We start from the raw sequence: 24,583 nt of genomic DNA, 5'->3' as shown, positions 1-24,583 counted from the left end.
GTTGGCATCATCAGAGCAGAGGAATTGGGAAATGGAATAGAGTCTTTATGGGAAGCACAGTGTGAAGATGCACAGTTAACTGTGGGAGTCACTGGGGTTTGTAGTCGATATTGGTGGCCAGCCTATTCACAGGAAAGGGAGCACAGATGTTGAAGAGAAGAAGGAGTCGTCGGATGGACCAGGTGAAGATGAGAGCGAGTTGGAAGTGAACCAATTCTGGATGAGGGTAGCAGCATCAATAATGTCATCAATGTACTGAAGAAAGAGTTGCGGGGTGGGACTCATGTATGACTGAAACAAGGAATGTTCCATGTATCCCAGAAAGAGATAAATGTAATTGGGCCCCATGCTGGTACCTATGGCCACCCCTCTTGAAAGAAGTGATGATTTGGAGGTGCCAGTGTTGGACTGGGATTGACAAAGTTAAAAATCACACAATACCAGGTTATAGTCCAACAGGTTTATTTGGAAGCACGAGCTTTCGAAGAGCTGCTTCATCAGGTAGTTGGCAACCAATTTCGAAAGAGTTCAGAATGAGGCTGAGCTTGGCCAGGGGAGGAGAGTGAGGGTGAATTGGACAGTTCAGGCCTCTTTTTCCATGAAGGAGCGAGCCCTAAGACCATCCTGATGGGGATGGATGTGTAATGGGAATGGATATTCTTGGTAAAGAAAAGGCAGCTGGAGCCCACGAAGTGGAAGTTCTGAAACTGACATAAAGCATCCAAGGAATTGCATGTGTAAGTGGGAAGGGACTGGAAAAGGGGAGAAAAAAAATCAAGATGTAAGAAAATGGTCCCTCCCAGGATTTCAACAGGCACTCTTTCCCTGCTACAGTGGGGCATGTCTTAGACCATAAGACCATAGGATATAGGAGAATTATGTAATTCAGTCCATTGGGTTTGCTCTGCCATTTGAACATGACTGATGTGTTTCTTAATCCCATTTTCCGGATAGCCTTTGATCCCCCAACCAATTAAGAATCCTCTGTCTTAAATACATTCAATGACTTGGCTCCACAGCCCTCTGCAGGAATGAGTTCCACAGAGTTACCACCCTCAAGAAATTCCAGAGTTGTTGTAAAAGTAACTTCACTCAAACCTGTGCATACACAAATTGACTTCCAGAAGTAAAGTGCCTTCTGGGTCTTTGAATCTCTTCGACAGGGAATCCATTCCCTCAGTATTCTGCTACCACAGCAGCTTTCCTATAACAAAAACAACTTATTGGAGAAGCTCAGCAGGTTTGGACCATTTATGATAAGAGTTAGTATTTCTGGTCCAGTGACCCTTTAGAACTGATGACAGTGAGAAAAAATTAGTATTGATACTGAGAATGGTGGGACTTGGTAGTAAAGAGACCAAGTGGATAAGTGGAGATGGAGCTCAGCGAGAACAAGATAACACAGACAAAAGGATTGTTGATAGTAAGCCAGAGCAGAAGAGGTTTAGATATTTGGGGGCTATGTGTAATTGAAAATGGGTTGGCTGGAAGAAGGAAGCTTCCTGATGAAGGACTTACATCCGAAACGTTGATTCTCCTGCTCTTCGGATGTTACCTGACTTGCTGTGTTTTTCCAGCATCATATTTTCGACTCTGATATCCAGGATCTGCAGTCCTCATTCTGGAAGCAACCCATACCAACAACAGCACTCAAAGTGTAGGGGTACATATATAGCTATGGAAGGAGATATTCATGCTCTAAATTTTTTAAACTCAGTATTGAGTCCTGAAGGGTGCACAGAACCAAAGTAGAAGGTTCGTTCAGCTTGCATTGAGCTTTGCTGAGACACTACAGCCCACCTAAGATAAAACATGATTTGGAGGTGCAGGTGTTGGACTGGGTGTACAAAGTTAAAAATCACACAACACCAGGTTATAGTCCAACAGGTTTACTTGGAAGCACACTAGCTTTCGGAGCTACGCTTCATCAGCTGATTGTGGAGGGCTCGATCGTAACACAGAATTTATAGCAAAAATTTGCAGTGTGATGTAACTGAAATTATCCATTGAAAAATTGATTGTTAAGCCTTTCATCTGTTAGAATACAGTGATAGTTTCACTTCTTTCATGTGGAAATCACAAACCCCTTTTTAAAAAAAGTTGCATGTATAATTTTTTTCAATGTATAATTTCAGTTACATCACACTGCAAATTTTTGCTATAAATTCTGTGTTACGATCGAGCCCTCCACAATCAGCTGGTGAAGGAGCGGCGCTCCGAAAGCTCGTGCTTCATAATTGGACTATAACCTGGTGTTGTGTGATTTTTAACTAAGATAAAACAAAATGCTGAGGTGGGAACTTGAAGAATGGCAGGCAACTGGAAGCTGAGGATTTATTTTACGGACTGGGTGGAGGTGAGGCTGGCTGGTTGAGAGATTGGTAACGGGGAAACACTGACCACGAACACTTGCCTCGCTTCCGGGAATGCTGCTGGAGGACCACGTGTGAGGAATGACACACCTTTCGAGACGTCACGGAACGGATCACATGATGTCCTCACAATCCCCGACGTTACAAAGGACACGTCATGGCAACTCGTGATTGGCATTGCATAATAACCTATCAGAGGCCAAGACGTTCCAAGTGGAGGGTGGGCCTTTTGTCGCTGACGGGCCAATCGGGTGAAGGAGAGTGCGCGCGGGGTGGGTGCGTGCTCGGTGAGGCCGCGGTTGGTAGTTGAGTTGGAGATGGCAACGTATCCTTACGGCTCGGTGAGTGAGTGAAGGAGGGGGGAGAGGGAGGGAGAGAGGGCGTCGGGCCCAGGACTCGTGTTGTGGGCTAGTGCTCGTCTTGGAGCGGCGATGGCACCCTCTGTAGAAGTTGGGCTGTAAATTGAGGGCGTGGAGCGGAGGCGCCCGCCCTGGTACCTGGGCTGGAGGGTTAATCAAACCGTCCCACCCGAGGGAGTTCTGTCCCTGTCCCTAGTTCTGGACCTTGACCTGGACCTGGACCTGGCTCTGGCTGTGCCCAGGCTGAGGGTGGTAGTGGGCGATAGAGAGAGTGTTTTCCCCCTCCCTTTTCAGAGTATATCTGTAATTCCCCCTTTTTATACTTCCTCCTCCAGGTGAGGGGGCTCGGTTAATTCAATCTTGAAATTTTCTTTGTTGATTTATCTACAAACTTGGGACAGATTTTTCTCCAAACCCATTTAGGTCACAAATCTGTCCTGGGAAATCTGAGGTTTTATTTTGTAAGATCTGGGGCAATAATTAGATGTCTTTTTTTAAAAAAAAACCTTATTCACTGAGTTCTATGCTATTGTTAGGCATTAGAACTTGTTTAGCTTAATAACTTAGAAACTACCACTTTTGAGTTGTGAAGTTTGCAAGGCATATGCTAATTTCCTGGTGCAATGCTTAAACCTTTCATGTTTAAATATTTTGAAACTGGTATCCTCAAGGATTCTCAAACAAGCAGGTGCACACAAAGTCCAGTAGAACTATTTTGTTTACTATGTACATTCATGACTGGATGGGGAGAATACTGCAGCCAAGTTTATACGTGACACACTACCACCAACTGGATCCACTCCTCCCATTGACCAACCAGGTCGTACCCTCTACCTGTCTTCACCTCTTCCCACTTCATCCTGCCTCTGTCTTTCCCTTTATCTGCAGCTCCTCCCACAACCACCCCCAACCCTGAAGAAGGGTTACACCTGAAATGTCAACTTCTGCAGTACCCTGATGCTGCCTGACTTGTGTTTTTTCCAGCCTCCTGCCTGCATACAAAAATAGGTGGGCAGGTGAGTTAGCTGAGGGATATGATCTGATTGAGTGGGCAGAAATTTGACAGAAGTATAATGTGGGGAAATTAGTTTATGCACTGTAGCAGGAAGAAAAGGAGGTAAAAACAATGACTGCAGATGCTGAAAACCAAATACTGGATTAGTGGTGCTGGAAGAGCACAGCAGTTCAGGCAGCATCCAACGAGCAGCGAAATCGACGTTTTGGGCAAAAGCCCTTCATCAGGAATAAAGGCAGTGAGCCTGAAGCGTGGAGAGATAAGCTAGAGGAGGGTGGGGGTGGGGAGAAAGTAGCATAGAGTACAATGGGTGAGTGGGGGAGGAGATGAAGGTGATAGGTCAAGGAGGAGAGGGTGGAGTGGATAGGTGGAAAAGAAGATAGGCAGGTTGGACAAGTCAAGGAGACAGTTACTGAGCTGGAAGTTTGAAACTAGGATGAGGTGGGGGAAGGGGAAATGAGGAAGCTGTTGAAGTCCACATTGATGTCCTGGGGTTGAAGTGTTCCGAGGCGGAAGATGAGGCGTTCTTCCTCCAGGTGTCTGGAGGAAGAACGCCTCCAGGCATCCCGCACCTCCGCCCTCAGACCCCACCCCTCCAACCATAACAAGGACAGAACGCCCCTGGTGCTCACCTTCCACCCTACAAACCTTCGCATCAACCAAATCATCCACCGACATTTCCGCCACCTCCAAAAAGACCCCACCACCAGGGATATATTTCCCTCCCCACCCCTTTCCGCCTTCCGCAAAGACCGTTCCCTCCGTGACTACCTGGTCAGGTCCACACACCCCTACGACCCACCCTCCCATTCTGGCACTTTCCCCTGCCACCGCAGGAACTGTAAAACCTGTGCCCACGCCACCTCCCTCACCTCTATCCAAGGCCCTAAAGGAGCCTTCCACATCCATCAAAGTTTCACCTGCACTTCCACTAATATCATTTATTGTATCCGTTGCTCCCGATGTGGTCTCCTCTACATTGGGGAGACTGGGCGCCTCCTAGCAGAGCGCTTTAGGGAACATCTCCGAGACACCCGCACCAATCAACCAAACCGCCCCGTGGCCCAACATTTCAACTCCCCCTCCCACTCTGCCGAGGACATGGAGGTCCTGGGCCTCCTTCACCGCCGCTCCCTCACCACCAGACACCTGGAGGAAGAACGCCTCATCTTCCGCCTTGGAACACTTCAACCCCAGGACATCAATGTGGACTTCAACAGCTTCCTCATTTCCCCTTCCCCCACCTCATCCTAGTTTCAAACTTCCAGCTCAGTAACTGTCTCCTTGACTTGTCCAACCTGCCTATCTTCTTTTCCACCTATCCACTCCACCCTCTCCTCCTTGACCTATCACCTTCATCTCCTCCCCCACTCACCCATTGTACTCTATGCTACTTTCTCCCCACCCCCACCATCCTCTAGCTTATCTCTCCACGCTTCAGGCTCACTGCCTTTATTCCTGATGAAGGGCTTTTGCCCGAAACGTCGATTTCGCTGCTCGTTGGATGCTGCCTGAACTGCTGTGCTCTTCCAGCACCACTAATCCAGGAAGAAAAGGAGCTGAATATTATTTATATGGAGAAAGACTGCAGAAAGCCACAGTTTGGATAGATATGGGAGTTCTCATCCATGAATCACAAAACACATGCATTGAAGTTCAGTGAGTTCAGGAAGGCAAATGGGATGTTGGCCCTAAATTCAAATGAATTAGTGGTTCTAGAAGAGCACAGCAGTTCAGGCAGCATCGAAGTAGCTTTGAAATCGACGTTTCGGGCAAAAGCCAATTCCTGATGAAGGGCTTTTGCCCGAAATGTCGATTTTCGAAGCTACTTGGATGCTGCCTGAACTGCTGTGCTCTTCCAGCACCACTAGTCCAGAATCTGGTTTCCAGCATCTGCAGTCATTGTTTTTACCTCTTAAATCCAAATGGAATGGTGTATCAAAGTAGGGGAGTTTTGTTAACTATATAAGGCACCAGTCAGGCCATCAGCTGTGAACGGATTTGGGGCCCTTATCTAAATGCATTGGAGGCAGTCCAGAGAAGCATCAGACTGATACCAGGTATAAAGGGGCTGTCTTATAAAGAGAGTTTGGTCCTGTATGCATTGGAATTTCGAACGTTTGAGAGGTGACGTTATGAAACATACAAGATTCTTTGGAAACTAGATAGTGGAGATACAGAAAGGGTCCCCCCCTGCCCCATGTGGACCAGAGGGCATAATTGCAGTACAATTGGTTGCATATTTAAGAGAAAAATTAGGACTTTTTTGAGGGCAGTAAATCGATGGCTCAGTGGCTAACACTCCTGCCTTTTAGCAAGGGTTCAATTCCACCCTTGTGTGACTGTGTGGAGTTTGTGCATTCTCCGTGTGTCTGGTTTTCTCTAAGTGCTCTGGTTTCCTCCCACTAGCCAAACCTATGCAGGCTAGGTGGATTGGCCATTCTAAATTGTCCATACTGTTCAGGAATGTGCAGGCTATGTGGATTAGCCATGGGAAATATAGAATGACAGGGATAGGAAAGGGTGGAGTGGGGGGTGGGTTGGTCTTTGGTTGGTGTGGATTCGATGGGCTGAATGGCTTGTTTCCACACTGTAGGGATTCCAAAATAAAGGATTATTTGATTGTAATTTCCCAAAAAATCGACCTTTTCTTTCTAGTTTTGTGAAAGTGGCATTTTCCAACTTAACTAACACGAAGGCAAGACAATCTGGTTCTTTTATGCAGATCAAAGGGCAGTTTATCTTTCCAACAACTAGAAGATGTTCTTTCCTTGCCACCATTTGTACCTCCAGATAGGCTTATTTGGAGGGGTATTTAGCTACCGCTAACTCCATAGTATAGATTACGGTTATGAAATATTGTGAAACTAATGAGGTAATGTACCACTTGCAACCAAATCATAGTCAAATCAAAAGGTGCAAAATAAATCTGGAAACTTTGTCAGAGCAAGACTGTGTGAAAGACAGAGACCAATTCTCTCAGTAATGATGGAAATAAAGGAAAGTTCTGGTGACAGATCATTAACAATGGTAATGAATTGAAGTCAAAGACTTATTTGTTTTTCTCATTTCAGCCATATATACCCTTGAGTGACATATTATTTTTGTAGCATTACTCAAGTCATTTGAAGTACTTGTGAAAGTCTATCCCTTTCAACAAAGAAAACATCATATTTATGCGTGGGAGGCAGCTCAGGATTGCTTAATCTATACCTATCCACAGATGTGCTTACAGAAGGATGACTGTTGCCAGAATGGTACCCTGATGTTTTGTTCACAACTTGCAAGTGTGAATCTTTGGCCATTATCTCATTGAATACTGGAGTAGGGTGAAGGAGCTGTTTAGAATCATACAGCATAGAAACAGACCCTTTGTGACCTAGCCTCACTTACTAACATTTGGCCTGTGTCCCTTTAAACCTTCCTATTCATATGCCCATCCAGATGCCTTTTAAATGTTGTAATTGTACCCACCTCCTCCTCTTCCTCTGGCAGCTTGTTCCAGACATGCACCACTCTGTGTGTGAAATAATTATCCCTTGGGCCCTTTTTAAATCTTTCACCTCTTACGTTAAACCTAGTTCAGTAGTTTTGTACTGGATCTAAGAGCAAATGATTTCAGTTTAGGTTTTGCAAGCATGTGTGGTCTGGTTGAATGTGATCTGTGATTTACCTATTACGAACAGTCAACAGAACATGTCAATGATAGTATGGTCTACGCTGTTACTCAGTTGCCAGGTATTCAAGTCATCTTTTTGATCTGATGAAAGATTTCCATTAATGGAAAATATCACTCATAGCAAGTGCAATATGAAATGGCAAGCTTAGCATTTTCAAAGTGTAGAATACTTTCTTTCTGGGTTAATTTGAGTATTTTTCATTTGCCAAATTAATTCAAAAATGTAATATGCTGTAGTGACCTGATCAGAAGCAGATTTCTTGCTTCATGCTTTGAGATCTTGTGCTTTTCCTCTTTAGTTATTCATAGGCACTTCCAATTTCAACTTCAGTGATCAATATGTTCGGGGTAAGAACACATGAGCTGATTTCCCATTGCCTTTCTCATGTGAGCTTAAAGGAAACAAATTCTCTTCCCAAAGGACCCTCCTCCACCTGAAAGCAACTTGTTGTTCCTCAAGTTTCTAGCTCTTCCACCAGCACTGCCTAAAGTTAACTGGTCCTACCAATGGCCATGATCTGTAACCCTGAGGTGGGACCATTATCAGGGGCTGGGGTTATTTGTAAAAAGGCAAGGATGACCACCACTCTGGTCACATGTTCCTGTTACCCTGAAATGTTGTGTATTGCCTTTGAAAGATATTATGGTTCACAATGCAATGTATTTAAGCCACTTGGGGCATGGAGCATTAGTTGCATGGTTCTCAACCGAGTGTAAAAAGCTGCTAATAGAAAAACAAATGAGATTTTGACTTTGTCATAATTCTTCCAGCCAGTAATCAGAATGTTTTCTTTTACACAATTCCTCCTTCACTCCTGTTATCCATTTCCCAATCATTGCTTGAGATTTGCTATGTGCTTTCTTTTGATTTGTGTCCTGCTAACACATTAGGTTTTAATCTCTTTTTCATAGTATACTGTGTTCATATGTTGAAGTGTGAACGTACAGAAGCAAATTTTGCTCCTGTTTTTGCATGAATGGTGTTGTATAACTTGCCTTTCATCTTGCAGAACTATCCTGGGTCATCAGGGCCTGCACCAGGAGCTCCACCGGGCAGCTACTTCTCAAGTCAACACCAGGCTGGAGGTCAATACGGCCCCCATTCTGGCCAGTATGGGGGTCCACCGCCAGGTAGTCCTTATGGAGGGCCACAACCGAGTGCACCATACGGAACATCAGCAGGTGGGCAATATGGAAACCAAGCACCAGGTGCACCATATGGAGCTCCACCGCCAGGAGGGCACTTTGGAGCCCCTGCACACGGAGGCCAGTATGGACCTTCAGCACCAGGAGCCCCATATGGAAGTGCATCTTCAGCAGGATATTATGGAGGGCCAGCACCAGGTGGTCCATATGGAGGACACCCATATGGAATTCCACAGCAAAGGCAATATGGATCAGGTGCTTCTTTGGCTGGTAACTATCCGATGCAGTAAACTGAGATATTTCTCGAGGAAAATCTGAGGTGGCTGCACTAATATTGATGACCTGGCAAAGAAAATCAAATTTCTTCCAAGGGCTTTTGGATTACTCATGTAATCTTTCTGGAGGTGAAATCATGAGCTGTTGTATAATTTAATTTCCAAATTATGAAATATGTAGGCTGACAAGTTTTGGGAAAAGGAAATGCTGTTTATTTTTCTCTCAGCCATCCCATGTATCAGGCTGGCTGAGACCCAGAACTTGTCTGAAATTATGTGCCAATCTATTGGATTCACATGTCACGGACTCGAGACCATGAATAGCACTGTTGTAACGACAAATGTGAGAACATTGGAACTTGAGAAGAAACTGCCTCTGGTTCCAATGTTGTAACTTGATCGTAAAGTCTCTCTTTTTTTTAACCTCGCTGTTTGCATAACAGCAACATGTGTTGCACAGTAAATGTGTCATTCTGCACTAATGGGAGGTCAGGAAATGAAGCTTAAAGTTGTATTACAAAACTTTGCTCAGAATGATCTTATAGTTATTTCGTCTGAAATAGCAGCTGGCTTTTAATAGTATATTTTGAGGTGAGGCTGTTAGCAACCTCTTGGGGCTTTGGAAGTTATGACACTCTAGAATGCTATGAATATGGTGACATGAGATAATTGTAATGAATGTGCAGTCTTTGAGCCAGCAGCAGGTTTACGTGGAATCGGGCTTTTAGGTTAGCTGTGGGTACAGTCAGGAATTGCTGGTCTCAGGTGACTGAAACTGTTGAAATCTGCAGGACTTTCCTGATGTCAGTGATGGCATTGGAGTAGTTCATAGATCTGAGGTAATCTTTGATAAAACAATACTCTTTTTTTTTTTAAAAAAAAAAGTAAATGCTTTTAGTAATTAGCTGCATCCTGACTTAATAGGTTCACATTTACTTCTCATTTAAACTTGTGTGTTTTAACAAAAAAACAATTTTGTCCTGAGATTTTTTCATTACTGGATTGTATCATTTAATTCACCGATTTCACTTGGGCTTTATTTTACTATATGTCTGCATTTTGGCAAAGAATAAGGCAAGTTATGATCACGAGGCCTGGAAATGTTAAGCAGAAAAAATTAAAAGGAGCAAATTTGCCATTAGGTTTATCTTGCCAAAATGTTGTCAGTTGTCATGTTTCCATTTTACAATATTATTTTGCAGCTTTTAAGATGTTTGTCTTCTGTTGTGTAACAGTGTTGGATCACCTTTGTGATATGGTTTTCAACTAAGTTGAAAATGAATTTTTAATCATGCTTCATTTGTATTCTTTTGCTCATTCCTACTCTTTTTTTTTGTAATGTATTCTACTCTGTTTACACTGCTGTTGTACAGGTGATGTTCCAGCAGGCATTGATCCTGAAGCCTTCTCTTGGTTCCAGTCGGTGGATGCAGATCGAAGTGGCTACATCTCGCTGAATGAACTCAAGCAGGCCCTTGTCAACAGCAACTGGTCAACGTTTAATGATGATACCTGCCACATGTTGCTCAGTAAGATTGGAATCCAATTTTTAAAACTTTATTTAAACCCATTGAACAGTGCAGCGTACAGACTCTTAACACCATTTGATTGGGGACAGGGTGGAGGGAAGTGAGGAAAGCTAATGCTCTTAATGCATCTGCCAATGTTACTGTGTATTACTAGTGGAACAGATTGTAAGACTATCTCCAGTGATGTTTTCTATCAAAAAACCTGAGATTTCTCCTTCTCAACCTCTGGAATCATGTTACAAGTCCATGTTCTTGATGTACCACAGTGCACCATTGGTATATCTCATGAACACTTTCAATTTACTGGAGTGTATATGCAATGTACATCAGTTGCATCAGGATGTTGTTTCTCTTTAGTAATGGGTGTTAGGATAGAAACTGTATTTAATCAAGAAAGGAAAAGATTTCCACTGAGGGCAGACAACACTAACATCATTAATTGTATTTACACTTCAGAACAAAGTTTTTAAAAAAAATCCCCCCCCCGCCCAAAACCAGTGAAGCTAGAATCAGTTAATGAAAACTTTCCTGAGTCTGAAACTTTACCAGAGGTTTGATTTAATTAAAATTGGGAGGTCTGATTTTAGAAAGCAACTAAATTAAGCAATTTTTTACTGAAGCAGCACAAAATTAAGCAGTTGTTGCTGATACACCTTAACAATAATGATCTTTGTGATAACTCTGATATCCTTACCAACTTGTTTAAAGCTAGCAATTGCAATTACGTTATCAATGCTCAGTTTGAATAGAAGTATCGAATATTACATGCATAAAATAAAAATGTTCATCTCCATGCTCTGAAGATTAAGACCATCTCACTAAGTTCTAACTTAATCAAAATGTAAAGATACTTTCAGCATTCATTTGAAAGTAATATGTCATTTGACTGTAATATGTACAGCTTGGTTTGGTCAATCATAGCTGTCTTCCCTTGCATGGCAACAACATGTAATTGCTATTTATCTTTGTAAAATGTAGTGTATTACGTTGCTACTTGGGATAATCTATTGGTTCAATTAAACCAGATTTTAATTTTGTTCTCTCCTTTTCATTAAATTATGGATAATAAGGTCTATCTTGTGGTCAAAGTGACATCTGGTCCCAATTTGAGACTATTGAAAAAGGTTAAGATTTATTTTCGAAAGTATTATAATGGCATACAAGCAAGTAAATTATGTTTAACTTAATCATTTCCCAATTGCTATCTTGCATGGTCAAAATTTTTTAGTGACTGCATTTTTCAATTTTAGCTTTGAACAAGTTTTAAATATCTCTTTGAAAGTTAGTGAAAATATAAAATTTTCATTTTTTAATCAATCATGTTCTTTATGATAAGTTTCCAAAGTGAGGCACTAAGTACTGTTGGTTGCCTAACTATACAGTTTATGCACTTTTTCAGCAGTAATCTGTAGGCAGTCAATCCATGTGACATTTTCTAAATTCCTGCTTTGAAAATAGAGCCAGTCTGATTCAAAGTTGGGTTACAGCCAGACTCTTAACACCTTTAATGCATTGTCAGAGCTGAGATATCAACATTTAAAAAAAAAACTTGTTATCTTGGGACTGTGACTTGAAAGAGGTTCTGGGATTTGTATACTAATCACTCAACCTGCATCCCCATTCTAAGTGATTTAAAGACTTAACAGTAATCTAGATTTGTTTAAAATGTGGCATCAGTTGTATCTTTTACTATAAATTCTGGGTTAAATGATTTTGCCCCACTAGCTACATGACAAAGGAGCAGTGCTTCGAAAGGTAGTGCTTACAAATAGACTTTTGGACTAAACCTGGTGTTGGTTTTTTTTTAACTTTGTCCACCCCAGTCCAACACTGAAATCTCCATGTCATGGCTGAAAAAATAGACTTTTTCATTGGTTTCTGCCTCTCAGGACAATTCAAAAGAAATACCAAAGTAAAGGGAAAATGTATACTTTATGAGAAGAGTGTGCTGATTGGTTGATAAGTAGATTCTGAATAGTAGAGGTTTGGCATGGGGAATAATGTGCCATTGGATGATGACTGAAAGTTAACTGCCAAGCTTTGTTTACATTTTAAGCAAGCAGATTGACTCATTACTTAGGGCAACCCCTTGAGTAATGAACCAGAAAATGCTGTCACCTGTCTTGTTGAGGTGAAACGTGATGTGTATGCACGTTCTTTCTGTCTGTAAATGCTTCCCGAAAGTAGAGTGGCAAGAAGAAGGTGTTTGGTATGCTTTCCTTTATTGATCAGAGTATTGAGTATAGGAGTTGGGAGGTCATGTTGCGGCTGTACAGGATATTGGTTAGGCCACTGTTGGAATATTGCGTGCAATTCTGGTTTCCTTCCTATCGGAAAGATGTTGTGAAACTTGAAAGGGTTCAGAAAAGATTTACAAGGATGTTGCCAGGGTTGGAGGATTTGAGCTATAGGGAGAGGCAGAAAAGGCTGGGGCTGTTTTCCCTGGAGCGTCGAAGGCTGAGGGGTGACTTTATAGAGGTTTATAGAATTGAGGGGCATGGATAGGATAAATTTTTTTTTCTCTCTGTGGGGGGGGTCCAGAACTAGAGGGCATAGGTTTAGAATGAGAAGGGAAGGATAAAAAGAGCCTAAGGGGCAGCTTTTTCACGCAGAGCATAGTAAGTATATGGAATGAGCTGTCAGAGGAAGTGATGAAGCTGGTATAATTGCACAATTTAAAAGGCATCTGGATGGATATATGAATAGGAAGGGTTTGAAGGGATATGGGCCAGGTACTGGCAAGTGGGACTATATTGGGTTGGGAAATCTGGTTGACATGGGCGTGTTGGACTGAAGAATCTGTTTCCATGCTGTACATCTGACTATGATACTTCTTGCAAATACAGGTTACTTCATATGCAACTGACATTGGGTGAGAATGCAATTCTTTGTGTGCTTAAGATTATTTAGCAAATGCTGTCCAATTGCAGAACCACACCTAATGTTAGACACTGTCTTTAAGTGCAGGCTGGTTGCATATAGTCAACCCTTCTTTGTTGCAAAGAACTGGAGATATGCTATTTGATAATGTGCCAGTATTTGGAAAGAGTATGCACACTGCTACCATGCTGCAACAACACAAGTGGTATTCACTAATACCAGGAAGCTGCCATCTAGGTGAAAGGTTTTCTGCTTATCCTACAACTGAATAATGTAGATGTGAATTTCTGTGAGATGCTATATAGGTGGTGGCATGTTGCATAGATTGGCAGGTCCTATCAAATGGTGTATTTCTTTGTCTCTTTGCTGCAAATAAGGTACTGACTAACTATACTCAACCTGACTACACTTGCAAAACGCCCAAGCAGCATCAAATATATTGAGTCTGTGACTGGACAACACTTTCTAATAATCCTGTGTGTAAATAATTACACTGACAACTAGTCTAGGATTATGAATTGGCTTGTAACATGGCACATTAGCCACTGGAAATTACATATACAGTATTAGTATGCAGGCTCCTGATCTTCGCAGACAGAACGTGTATACGTGTTGGGATGAAGTCAGCACTGCAGATGCTGGAGATCAGTAGAAAAGTGTGGCACTAGAAAAGCAGGGCAGGCAGCATCTAAGGAGCAGGAGAGTCAATGTTTTGGGCATAAGCCCTTCATCAGGAATATATACACACTGGCTCCCCTGTCAGGGCAATGACTCTGGTCAAGGTGAGCTGCCTTCTTTAAAATTGAAACAAATTTTGGCAATTCACTGTCAGTCAGTTTGAATGTATATTCAATGGCATTACCTCTATAAATCAGAGTCCATCTTCCAACCTATCAGCATGCCCTCTCAAAATGTAATTGTTTTCCTTTTCCTGTGGTATTTCATGCAGATTGTCATGATGAGTGCAAGATAAAAGTTGTTACAAAGTGCACCTCTCTTCTGCTATATTCAAGCTCTGAAGGCAGGTGGCTGATCTGTTCTAGGCTACCCCTGTTGCTGCACTGCATTAGTAGTAGATAGTTTACAACTCTCTTCTGAAGGAGTTCTGTTTCCCCCAAACTACCCCAAATGTTTTTTTATTTTGCTTCTTCTTTCATGAGATGTGGGTTTTGCTGGAGTGGCAGCATTTCATGGCCGTTTCAAATTGTCCTTGAATTGAATGTTTTGCTAAGCCATTTTGAGGGCAGTTAAGAATCACATTGCTCTGGATCTGGAGCCACATGTGGGCTAAACTAAGAGGCAGCTCGGTGGCTCAATGGTTTGCACTGCTGCCTCACCGCTGGAATTGGACCTGGGTGCGATTCAGCCTCTGGCGACTGTGTGGAGTTTGCACATTCTCCCCATGTTTGCGTGGGTTTCCTCTGAATCCAAAGATATGCAGTTGGATTGACCCTGCTAAATTGCCCATAGTTTTCAGGGATGTGTAGGTTAGGTGCATTAGTCAGGGGTAAATATAGGATAATAGGTTAGGGGATGGGTCTGTGTGTGGACATGTTGGGTTGAAGGGCCTGTTTCCACACTGTGTAGGGATTCTGTGATTCTATAAACTTGGTCAGAGTGACAGATTTCCTTCTACTAAAAGACCTGCTTGTCAGAAAGTAGTTTTATTTTTGTGATTTAGCTGTTGAGCTTGTTTATGTGGTAATTGATTTAAAACAATTTTACCCTTCATTCCTCCAGATATGTTTGACAAAAGCAAAATGGGTAAAATAGATCTATATGGATTTTCTGCACTCTGGGGATTTCTTAAACAGTGGCGCAATATGTTCCAGCAGTTTGATCGTGATCGATCAGGGACCATAAACACCCAGGAGCTACAACAAGGTGAGCCAAAGAGTCTGTGTTGCTCTTCTCACATCTATACCACTATAGTGTTGTAAAGAGTGATCTTTGGCCTGAATTGTACTGAATTCCTAAAATGAGAATCGAAGAGCTGAGGCATGAGGCTTCAAGAAGTGGAATTAATGTGCATTTTGTTTGCCTAATAAAGGTAATGAGTACAACAGTTGTGCACTATATCTCGGTTGAAGAGGTATTTTGTAGAAAACATGGTAAATTAAATTTTCAAATCAGAGGCATGCAATAACATCTCTGAACAGGTTGGAGCACATGGGACTTGAACCCAGGTCTCCTGGCCAAGTGGTAGGGAAATTACCACTGTGCCACAAGAGAGGGTTGTGGATTGTCCGAAGTAGTTATTAATTCACAAGTTAGCTTGGCTCAAGTGATAGTACTCAGTCTTTTGAATCTGTGTTCAAGTCTCGCAAAAAGATAAGTACATATCTAGACTCATTCTGCAATGCAGAACTGAGATACCACATTTTTTTAGATGAGGGGTTAAACCAAGATCTGGTCAGTCTAATCCGATATATGTAAAAGATTTCATGACACCATTTGAAACAAAAACTATTAGTGTAAATGTTCAGACAAGATAAAAATGTTCTGAAAGATGCTATTTATTGAACAATGGAGGTTTATTAAAATTTATTGATTTTTAAAGTTTGTACCAATTAACTTTTATTTCACAAATCTATTTAATATTTATATTGTGTCCACCTCAGTGTTTTGTTTTCCATGAAGTAGTTTGTGTGTTTTTCATTTTAGAATGTAATTAAAATTTAATTTTAAAGAATATTTGATTACATTCTGCCTAATGTAGCTTGTATTGAAGTTTGTGCTGTTTTGCAGCTCTCACTCAGATGGGTTACAACTTAAGCCCACAGTTTGTCCAGTTCCTGACAACTCGGTTTGCACAAAAACCAGCTCGGTCCACCATACAGCTGGATAGTTTCATCCAGGTTTGTACACAGTTGCAGACCACAACTGATGCCTTCAAAGAGAAAGACACCAACCGTTCTGGAAATGTCCGCATTAATTATGAGGACTTCCTAACTCTTGCGATATCACGCATGCTATGATCTGTTGTGATAACAGAAAAGAAAATAAGATCTGGATTGAGTCTCCATTCACATTGTGGTCAGCTAAATGGACTAAAATTAAACTCTAATTTAACACAAGAATAATGCAAATGAACGGAGCAATTTGAAATGGATGACAGCATTATCACATCTCTTGTACCGCAGCTTACTGATCAATGCTATATTTCAACGCACTATTTATAGCACTATTTAGTAAAGTAATGCATTCTCATGTAACAGGAACTTTCATTGCTTGAAATCACTTAAAGAATGTACATACTCTTCAAGATTTCCATAAATAAATTGGAATTATGTTAGAATTGAAACCTGCTCCAACTGTATGAGGTGGCTTTGGTGTAAGAGTAGAGCCTGATGCAGCATATTCCAAATCTATAGCCTATGGTTTGAAACGGGTGTCATTCCATCAAAAATGTGTTTATAAAATTTTGTATAGAGCAGCCTGACAAATATGTAGTAGATTATACTTTTTTTTTTTTTAGCTATTTTTATGTTACTCAAAATTAAAACAAAACTCAGTGGCATTCAGTTCATGCATTATCACATGGGAATAAAAATAGGAATTGTGAACCTTAATCACATTTTGTAGACTTTGTTTGCCTTTTAAAATATTGCATTAGATTCTCTTTCAACTATATTCTGGTCAGAAGAGTCCTGTACATACATAGTCAACTTTGACTTTAAAAACTAGTGCTGAATTTGTTAAAACTGCTAAACTGGAGTTGAGAGAATTTTTTTTCGAACTGCAGTGACATTTTCTCCTATAGCATCATATAAAGAAACACCAACCTATACTTGGAGTTGGATAGAGCTCTCAAGGATAGTGGAATCAAGGGTTATGGAGATAAGGCAGGAACAGGATACTGGTTAAGGATGATCAGCCATGATCATATTGAATGTGGTGTACGCTGGAAGGGCAGAATGGCCTACTCCTGCACCTATTGTCTACTTGGGGATGGGGCTAAAAAATTAGTAATTTCCAGCTGCATTTAAACATGCTAAAAATGAGGAAATATGCTGTAAATGAATGAAATTCATATTCACATGGAAAAATATTGCTAAGTAAAATGATTCAACAATGTCAACAATTTAATATGGAGCTTGTCAACATCTACGACATTATAATAACCCACGTGGGATTGTTATTAGCCAGTTATTTGTTACCTTTAGCTGTACATTAACCATCTCCTAACATATTTGTACACTATTTTAATCCAGTGCTTTGTGCGTTTGTGCTTTTCTCTAATATTTACATAACGTGATTATTTTTGATCAGTAGATATAGGGCCATTTAAAAGGCTAAGATTTATCACTCATTCCTAATTGCACTCAGTAAGGTACTGGTCCATCTCCATTTTAAAGTGCTGTAGTTTAAAGTAGATACTCCCACATTGCTGTTGGGGAGCTTCAGGCATTTGAAGATATAAGGATGATGGAGTCGTTGATCTAATTCCAAGTTTCAATTCTGTGATTAACTTTGTGCACTCGTATATTTTGAGATTGGCATTATATGAGAGACCGCCAGAAAGAAATTAAAATGTTCACAAATTGCTTAAAATTCTACTTTATAAACTTAATATTGTATGAACATAAGTGGTTTCATTTGTTTCTAAATTTACAGCATTTTAGAGTAAAATCATGTTAGAAATGTATAGGATCATCCGAGAAGGAAAGGTAAGGTAATATTTCTGATTTCTCTTTGTGCATTTTGACTGCTCAGTGCATTGGCTGCTGCATGTTTTCTATTTCAGGCAATTACTTCACACTTTATTGCTCCTATTTATGTTGCCTTTAGTTTTTGTGGTCCAAAGATTCTTTCCTAATCAAAATCATTAATATTAGAGGCTAAATAAGATACCTAAATGACCTCTTATGAAAGATGCTTAACATGTTCGTCCCACTGTTTGAAGTCCATTAAAACCTTTTTATGGGTGGAGAAAGGAATAGTTTGAAATTTTGGACCCGTTTAAAAACTGCAGCAACAACCTAGAGTCATACAGCACAGAAACAGACCCTTCAGTCCAACTAATCCACGCCAACCATGTTCCCAAGCTAAACTACTCCCAACTGCCTGCATTTGGCCAGTATCCCACCAAACCCTTTTTTCTATTCATGTACCCGTCCAAATGTCTTTTAACTGTTGTAAATGTCCCTGCATTCACCCCTTCCTCTGGCCAGTTTATTCCACATATGAACCTCTCTATTTAAAAAAAAAGTTGCCCCCATGTTCTTTAGTCTCTCTCTCCCTCTCTCTCTCTCTTCTCCTTCCCCCCCCCTTCCTCTTCTTTCCCCCCCCCCCCCCTCACCTTAAAAACATATGGTCAACCAACAGCCTCTTCCACTCCAGTGGAAAAGCAAAGTCCCAGCATATCCAACCTATTTTTTTTATATAACTCCAGACCTCCATTCCCAGCAACATCCTGGTAAATCTTTTCTGAACCCTTTCCAGTTTAATAATATCCTTGCTATAACAGGGTGACCAGAATTGCATACAGTACTCCAGAACAGACCTCACGTCCCATACAACCTCAACATGATGTCCCAACTCCTATACTCAAAGTATGAGCAATGGAGCCAAGTGTGTTAAATGACTTATTAACAACCCTGTCTACTTGTGACATAAGTTTCCCTGGGTGTCTCTATTCTGCAACACCAGGGCTCTACCATTTAATTGTATAAGACTTGCTCTTGTTTTTTTTTTCCTCAAAAATGCAAAACCTCCCATTTATGCAAAATAAACTTCATCTGTCACTCCTCAACCCAGTGACCCAATTCATCAAGATCTCTTTGTAAGCTTAGATAATTATCATCGCTGTCCACTATACCACCAATGTTGGTGTCATCCACAAACCTACTAACCAGGCCTCCTATATTCTCATTCAAATTATTTATATAAATGACAGACAAAAGTGGATCCAGTACTGATCCCTTTGGAACATCACTGGTCACGGGCCTCCAGTTTGAAAAAATGACACTTCACCACTGCCATCCTCATTTCCTACTGTGTCAATTTTGTATTCAATTGGCAAGCTCTCCCTGAATCCCATGTGATCTAACTTTATTAATTAGTCTACCATGTGGAATCTTTAAATGTTTTACAAAACTCCAAGCAAGCAACCACTCTTCCTTCATCAATTTTTTTCTGGTTATTTCCTCAAAAAACTCAATCAAGTTTGAGACATGATTCCTCTCCTGCAAAACTGTGCTGACTATCCCTAAGCATTTCTTGCCTCTCGGAATGTATGTAAATTCGATCTTTCAGAATCCCCTCCAACAAGTTACCCATCATCGATTATAGGCCTGTGAGTCTTACAGCCTTTCTTAAATACAACCTTAGCCACTGTTCAGTCCCTCTGGCACCTCAACAGTAGTTATTGATACAAAATTTTCTTCCGGGGGCCTTGCAATTTCCTCTAACTTCCCACAATGACCTTCAATACATTCAATCAAGTCCTGGAGATTCACCTACCTTTATATGGAATGGAATAGAGTCCCTCCAGCACTTCCTCTTGTGTGAAGTGTTATGAAAACATAACATTTACTTCAGAGTTCTCTAGCCTCCATTTGTTTCTGCATGGCAAAAACTAATGCAAAATATTAACTTAATATCTCTCCCATCTTCTGCAGTTCAACACAATGACCTCCTTGATCTTTAAGGGACCCTACTCTCTCTCTAGTCGCTGTTTTGTTCTTAATGTACTTGTTGAATCTCGTTGGATATTACCCTTTACCTTATCTGCCAAGACTCTTTCTTATTCCCTCTGCCCTCCTGGTTTCCCTCTTAAGAATGCCCCTACACTTTTCAAGAGATTTATTTTTCCCAGTTATCTATATCTAATATGATTCACTTTTATTCTTGACTAGGACCTCAATTCATCCCAGTTAATGTTTGGAAAACTAACATCCCCCACTTTTACATCCTTAATATTCTTGCATATATCTGAGATCTCTCTACATATTTACTTTTCAATATCCCTCTGACTATTGGGGGCCTATAGCACGTTCCTATCAAGGTGAACGACCCTTTATTTCTAATTTCAACGCATATTTCACTGGACGATCCCTGAAACATTCTCATTAATTGCAGTAGTAATGGGTTCCTTCATCAAAAACACCACTCTCCCTCTTGTCTTTTCTAGCATCTAAAACATGCCCTAAGTTCATTCACTTTACTTGCAAGACCCCTTCCATTGAAATGTATGCACTCTAATTCTTCTGAGTAGCTTTTGTCTGTCTTTTCGAGTTCACTTGGTCTTCTCTGATTTGAGAACCATCCTGGACTGTCTTTTTGCCTCCCTCCTCCTCATGACTCCCCCCATTCCTCTTCTAATAGCTTGTAAACAATCGACATAGAACCGACAAATCTCCCTGCCAGGATATTGGTCTTGTTCCAGTTCAAGTGAACGTGTTCAAGTGAAACCCACCTCTTGAACAGGTCTAAATGTGCTTTCACTTGCAATATTGATTGATTATTCTTAAATTGAGAGTTGTATTGATTTTTTTTTTGTTTCCCTAACCCAAAAATGCATGGTGTTTATGGAATTAAAAGCAGCATTTTATGAGTGTGCTGTAACAATCTATAATGTGTTAAGGAATAGTTGAATTTTTAAACATTTGTGGTTTAGAGCTGAAGAATGTGATTGAATAAAGAAAAATGCATTTTGTAGTAGATGCTTCCCAAGGAAAAATGGATGCAGAAGAGAATTTGTTTTTGTAAGTGGAAATATTGCAACACAAATGTTTGGTGATAGCTCATGTCATTTTTTTGGGGGAGAGTCAACTTCATTTTTACTAGTTTTTTTTAAGACTTTCTCAATAGCTGGAGGTCTGGAAATTTGAAGTACTTGTAGGGCATTTTGAGAGAGTAAGGAAGAGGCTTCCAGATTCCTGGATTGGCCCAAATGTGAATAAAAGAATTTTACTAGTGAGATGCGATTAATTGTCCATGACTTCATGGCAGCATTAGACTGAGGTGGACATCAATTTTATTTAGTTAATTGAAGTTGAGTGACTAGGTAGAGGAGGAAGTCTCCACAAGCTGCAGTTATAATTGACCATAAAGCATTGTAGTTAATAAAACCCGCATAGTGTTGTGAGTTCAATTATCATAAACCGGTTCATCCAAGTGGGGTCAATATTAACCAAAGTATAACTGGACCAGCTGCACCATACTGTACAAGATCACATCAGAGGCTGGGAGTTTCCTAAAGCTTTCTCATCGTATCCAAGTTGTATAGGAGGAGAGTGATGGAATACATTGTCTGCTTGAATGAATCTTAAGAACCTCAGTACCTTTTTGTTCACCTCACTGGTAGTTCATCCATCATCACTATTTGTTGATACATGATGGCAGCAATACAGCAACTTGCCAAGTCTGCTTTGACAGCACCTTTCAAACCCATCATCTGTGTCTTATTAATAGACAGGGGCAGAAAGTACACGGCAAGATTATCATCTCAATCATCCTCCAGGCCACACGTATCTGAAATTAAGGTGTCAAAATCCAGGACTTTACAACTTACCAGTGGTTCAAGAAGACCAGTCTTCATAGAATCCCTACAGTGTGGAAACAGGACATTCCTTCAAGTCCACACTGACTCTTCGAAGAGTATCCTACTCAAACCCATTTCCCCTAACTAATGCACCTAACCTACATATCCCCAAACGCTAGGGGCAACTTAGCATAGCCAATTTGTCTAACCTACACATCTTTTGATTTGTGGAAGGAAACCAGAGCAACCGGAGGAATTTCATGCAGACACAGGGAGAATGTGCAAACTCCACACAGACAGTTCCCCTGAGGCTGGAATTGAACCTGGGTCCCTGGTGCTGTGGTGCGAGTCACTGTACCTCTATCTTCACCTTCTAATTCGGTAATAACTTCTGCCCAGAAATGTCCACGTACTGTGATTTAACTGAAAAGTGAAAACTGAAAGTGTAGCTATTAGTGGTGAGGCAAAGAGAATTTGGGGTGTGAAAGGCTGGAATTGGGCCAAGTTAGAATTCATAGAGGATGTCAGGGCTGGCTGAGGCCATGGAAAAATTTCACAGCGATAGTGTTTTAGGTTTCCAGTGTCACTGCACCAGAGTCCTGTATATCAGTGAGCACGGGCTATCATAGCAGCAATGGTTTGGAAATTAAAGGGATATAAATAGGTAATATTGTTAATTTGAAGTCAAAGCTGAACTTGGGGGCATATACCAAGTCTCAATCAGTGTCAGACAGTGCCTAGAGAGGGGGTGAAAGCAATAACTACAGACTGGTATGTTTGACAGGCTAAAGAATGTGGCTTCAGTCTTCCCAATGTTTGAGAAGACCCTTCTATTGGCGGACGTTTCTGCTGATCCAATGCAAGATGTCAAGACAAGCAGCATGACAACTTCATGCAGTGGGGATTTTGCCTGTGAAATATTCTATACAAAGACTTTCAGTAGTTTATTACTCATAAGATGCATTTACCCACCAGCTCTTACTATCTGAGACAAAGTACTGCGGTTCACACTTAGTTATATTAAAATACTCTCAAGTTAAAGGAAAAAACCCTCACACAAATTAATTGTTTCAAACTAGGCTGGTTGCCTGAAAAACACACATGCTACCCACTCCAGTAAATTGATAAGGCTGTTGGATTCACTTCACTGAGCTTCTCGACAGGGGTGTTCAGGGTCTTCTTGGTACAGAGGGGAGTCTCCGCTAGACACCAGGTGTCTCTTCTTACCCCCCCCTCCTGCCTTTCTCAGTCCTTCTGGAATATTATCTGACTTTAGCCAATAGGATCGCAGGGTCACAGCACCCAATGAATTTAGGCCAGGTCATCCTAGGTGTACCCATCTCATTTCCAAGATATGATTAATCCACGGTCTGGCTGAAATTGGGGAATACACAAACATAATGTCTCCTATTCTAACTAAGTACTTCATCATGAGTTTTGAGCAATTTGGTTCAATATGCCAGATGGATCTAGGCTGGTCCTGGTTTGGCCTTTGACCTGTGGTAACCTTAGCCTATTTGCATTCAATCAGGCTTTGCAGAAACCGTTTGGGCAATCTTATGTTAGACTTAGTTGTTTAATTGATGGTTACTTGGCCACAGGGTTTTGAGAGAGACGATGATGAGATAGTGCTATGAATAGAAACAAATCTGCTATACTGTTTTAGCTAATGTTGCCAAGGGCAATGTACAGATGAACTGAAACAATCCCTGAATAGAGTACTACTATAATCATGGAAACATCCTGAAAAAATACTAATTAATTACTCCATTTTAATAATGCTATGAACCAATTTGGTTGCTTTCTCCTATGCTTCATACACCTTGATCTTCTCCAATAGTTCCTGTGTGATTACTATTGTTATGACACAGCGGTGAACCCCTCTCTTAAATAAACCAAACACCCAGAAAAGCTCACACCATCTTGTAATCTGTTAAAATGAGTGACCGAGAACTCCCAAATTCCACTATTTAAAGAAAATAACATCAATGTATTTTTTAACACTAAAAGTGAACATTCAGCAATAACTATTCACAACTCTAAGCCCCCCTTTCTCTTAACTGTACCTGTCTCCAACTCTATAACAATATGCTGTTCCAATAAGACACTTATTAAAATTACATCAACTTAATTTCAAAACCACACCGCTGTTGTCTTTGGTGTCTGTCGTCTTTTGGCTGAAGATCTCCCTGGGTCATCTTATTTCTTTTACAGTATGTTTCATACCTTTTTTAGAGAGTGTTTCCTAATTTCTTGGATCTATCTCGATGGCAGTTGCTCTCTCTGAAATTTTCAAAATGTCTTCATTTTTATATCCTCCACATCGCATCATCTCATTGGTTCAAGGGTGGCAAAACAATAAATTCAAACTCAATTGGGTTTTAAGTATCTTGGGGCATAATTTAAATTGATCGGTTAAATTTGAATTCTTGTCAAAACATCAACCAAAACTCAGGTATCCATTTCACAGCCAAATGTTACATGCTTTCGAATTTCCAGTCCACTCTGGAACTGCCACCTAGACAGATGCTTGTAAGCTCTCCGTTCAGAACAGCATTTATTCTCTTTTGAAGGTACAGTACATGCCTTCAACTTCATAACACTATCGAAGGTTTACTGAAAGTCCACATTCTCCTCATCCACTATGTCTTGCTCCTACTCAAAAAAACTTTTATCAGGCTTGTCCTTTATGAAATTCATATTGATTGTAATGACTTTCTCTGCATCCAGGTCATTCATTAAAATTGCTTTTCTCCCAACTAGCACTTGATATATAAAAAATAATTTTAATCTTTTTGGGAATCATGAGAGAAAAAAAAGAAAAAAATGCTAATCCGAAA

The 24,583-nt window shown here is 40.7% G+C and overlaps 1 protein-coding gene across 2 annotated transcripts; it reads left to right on the top strand.

Moving 5' to 3' along the window:
• The first annotated feature begins 2,617 nt into the window (after positions 1 to 2,617).
• pef1 (penta-EF-hand domain containing 1) lies at positions 2,618 to 16,827 on the top strand. 2 transcript variants are annotated; one of them, XM_072548142.1, is made up of 5 exons: positions 2,618 to 2,713; positions 8,436 to 8,826; positions 10,220 to 10,375; positions 14,996 to 15,139; positions 16,004 to 16,827. In XM_072548142.1, exons 1-5 carry the CDS (start codon positions 2,690 to 2,692, stop codon positions 16,231 to 16,233), a joined length of 945 nt encoding a protein of 314 aa, XP_072404243.1. In that variant the 5' UTR covers positions 2,618 to 2,689; the 3' UTR covers positions 16,234 to 16,827. The 2 variants fall into 2 exon arrangements, with proteins under 2 accessions (XP_072404243.1, XP_072404244.1); XM_072548143.1 differs by having other exon boundaries at positions 2,675 to 2,713; positions 8,436 to 8,841.
• The last annotated feature ends 7,756 nt before the right edge of the window (positions 16,828 to 24,583 follow it).

Source organism: Chiloscyllium punctatum, chromosome 27 (genome assembly GCF_047496795.1).
Source record: "Chiloscyllium punctatum isolate Juve2018m chromosome 27, sChiPun1.3, whole genome shotgun sequence".
NCBI lineage: Eukaryota > Metazoa > Chordata > Chondrichthyes > Orectolobiformes > Hemiscylliidae > Chiloscyllium > Chiloscyllium punctatum.
The sequence above is the reverse complement of the archived record's forward strand: the minus strand, read 5'-3'. Positions and strand labels throughout refer to the sequence as shown.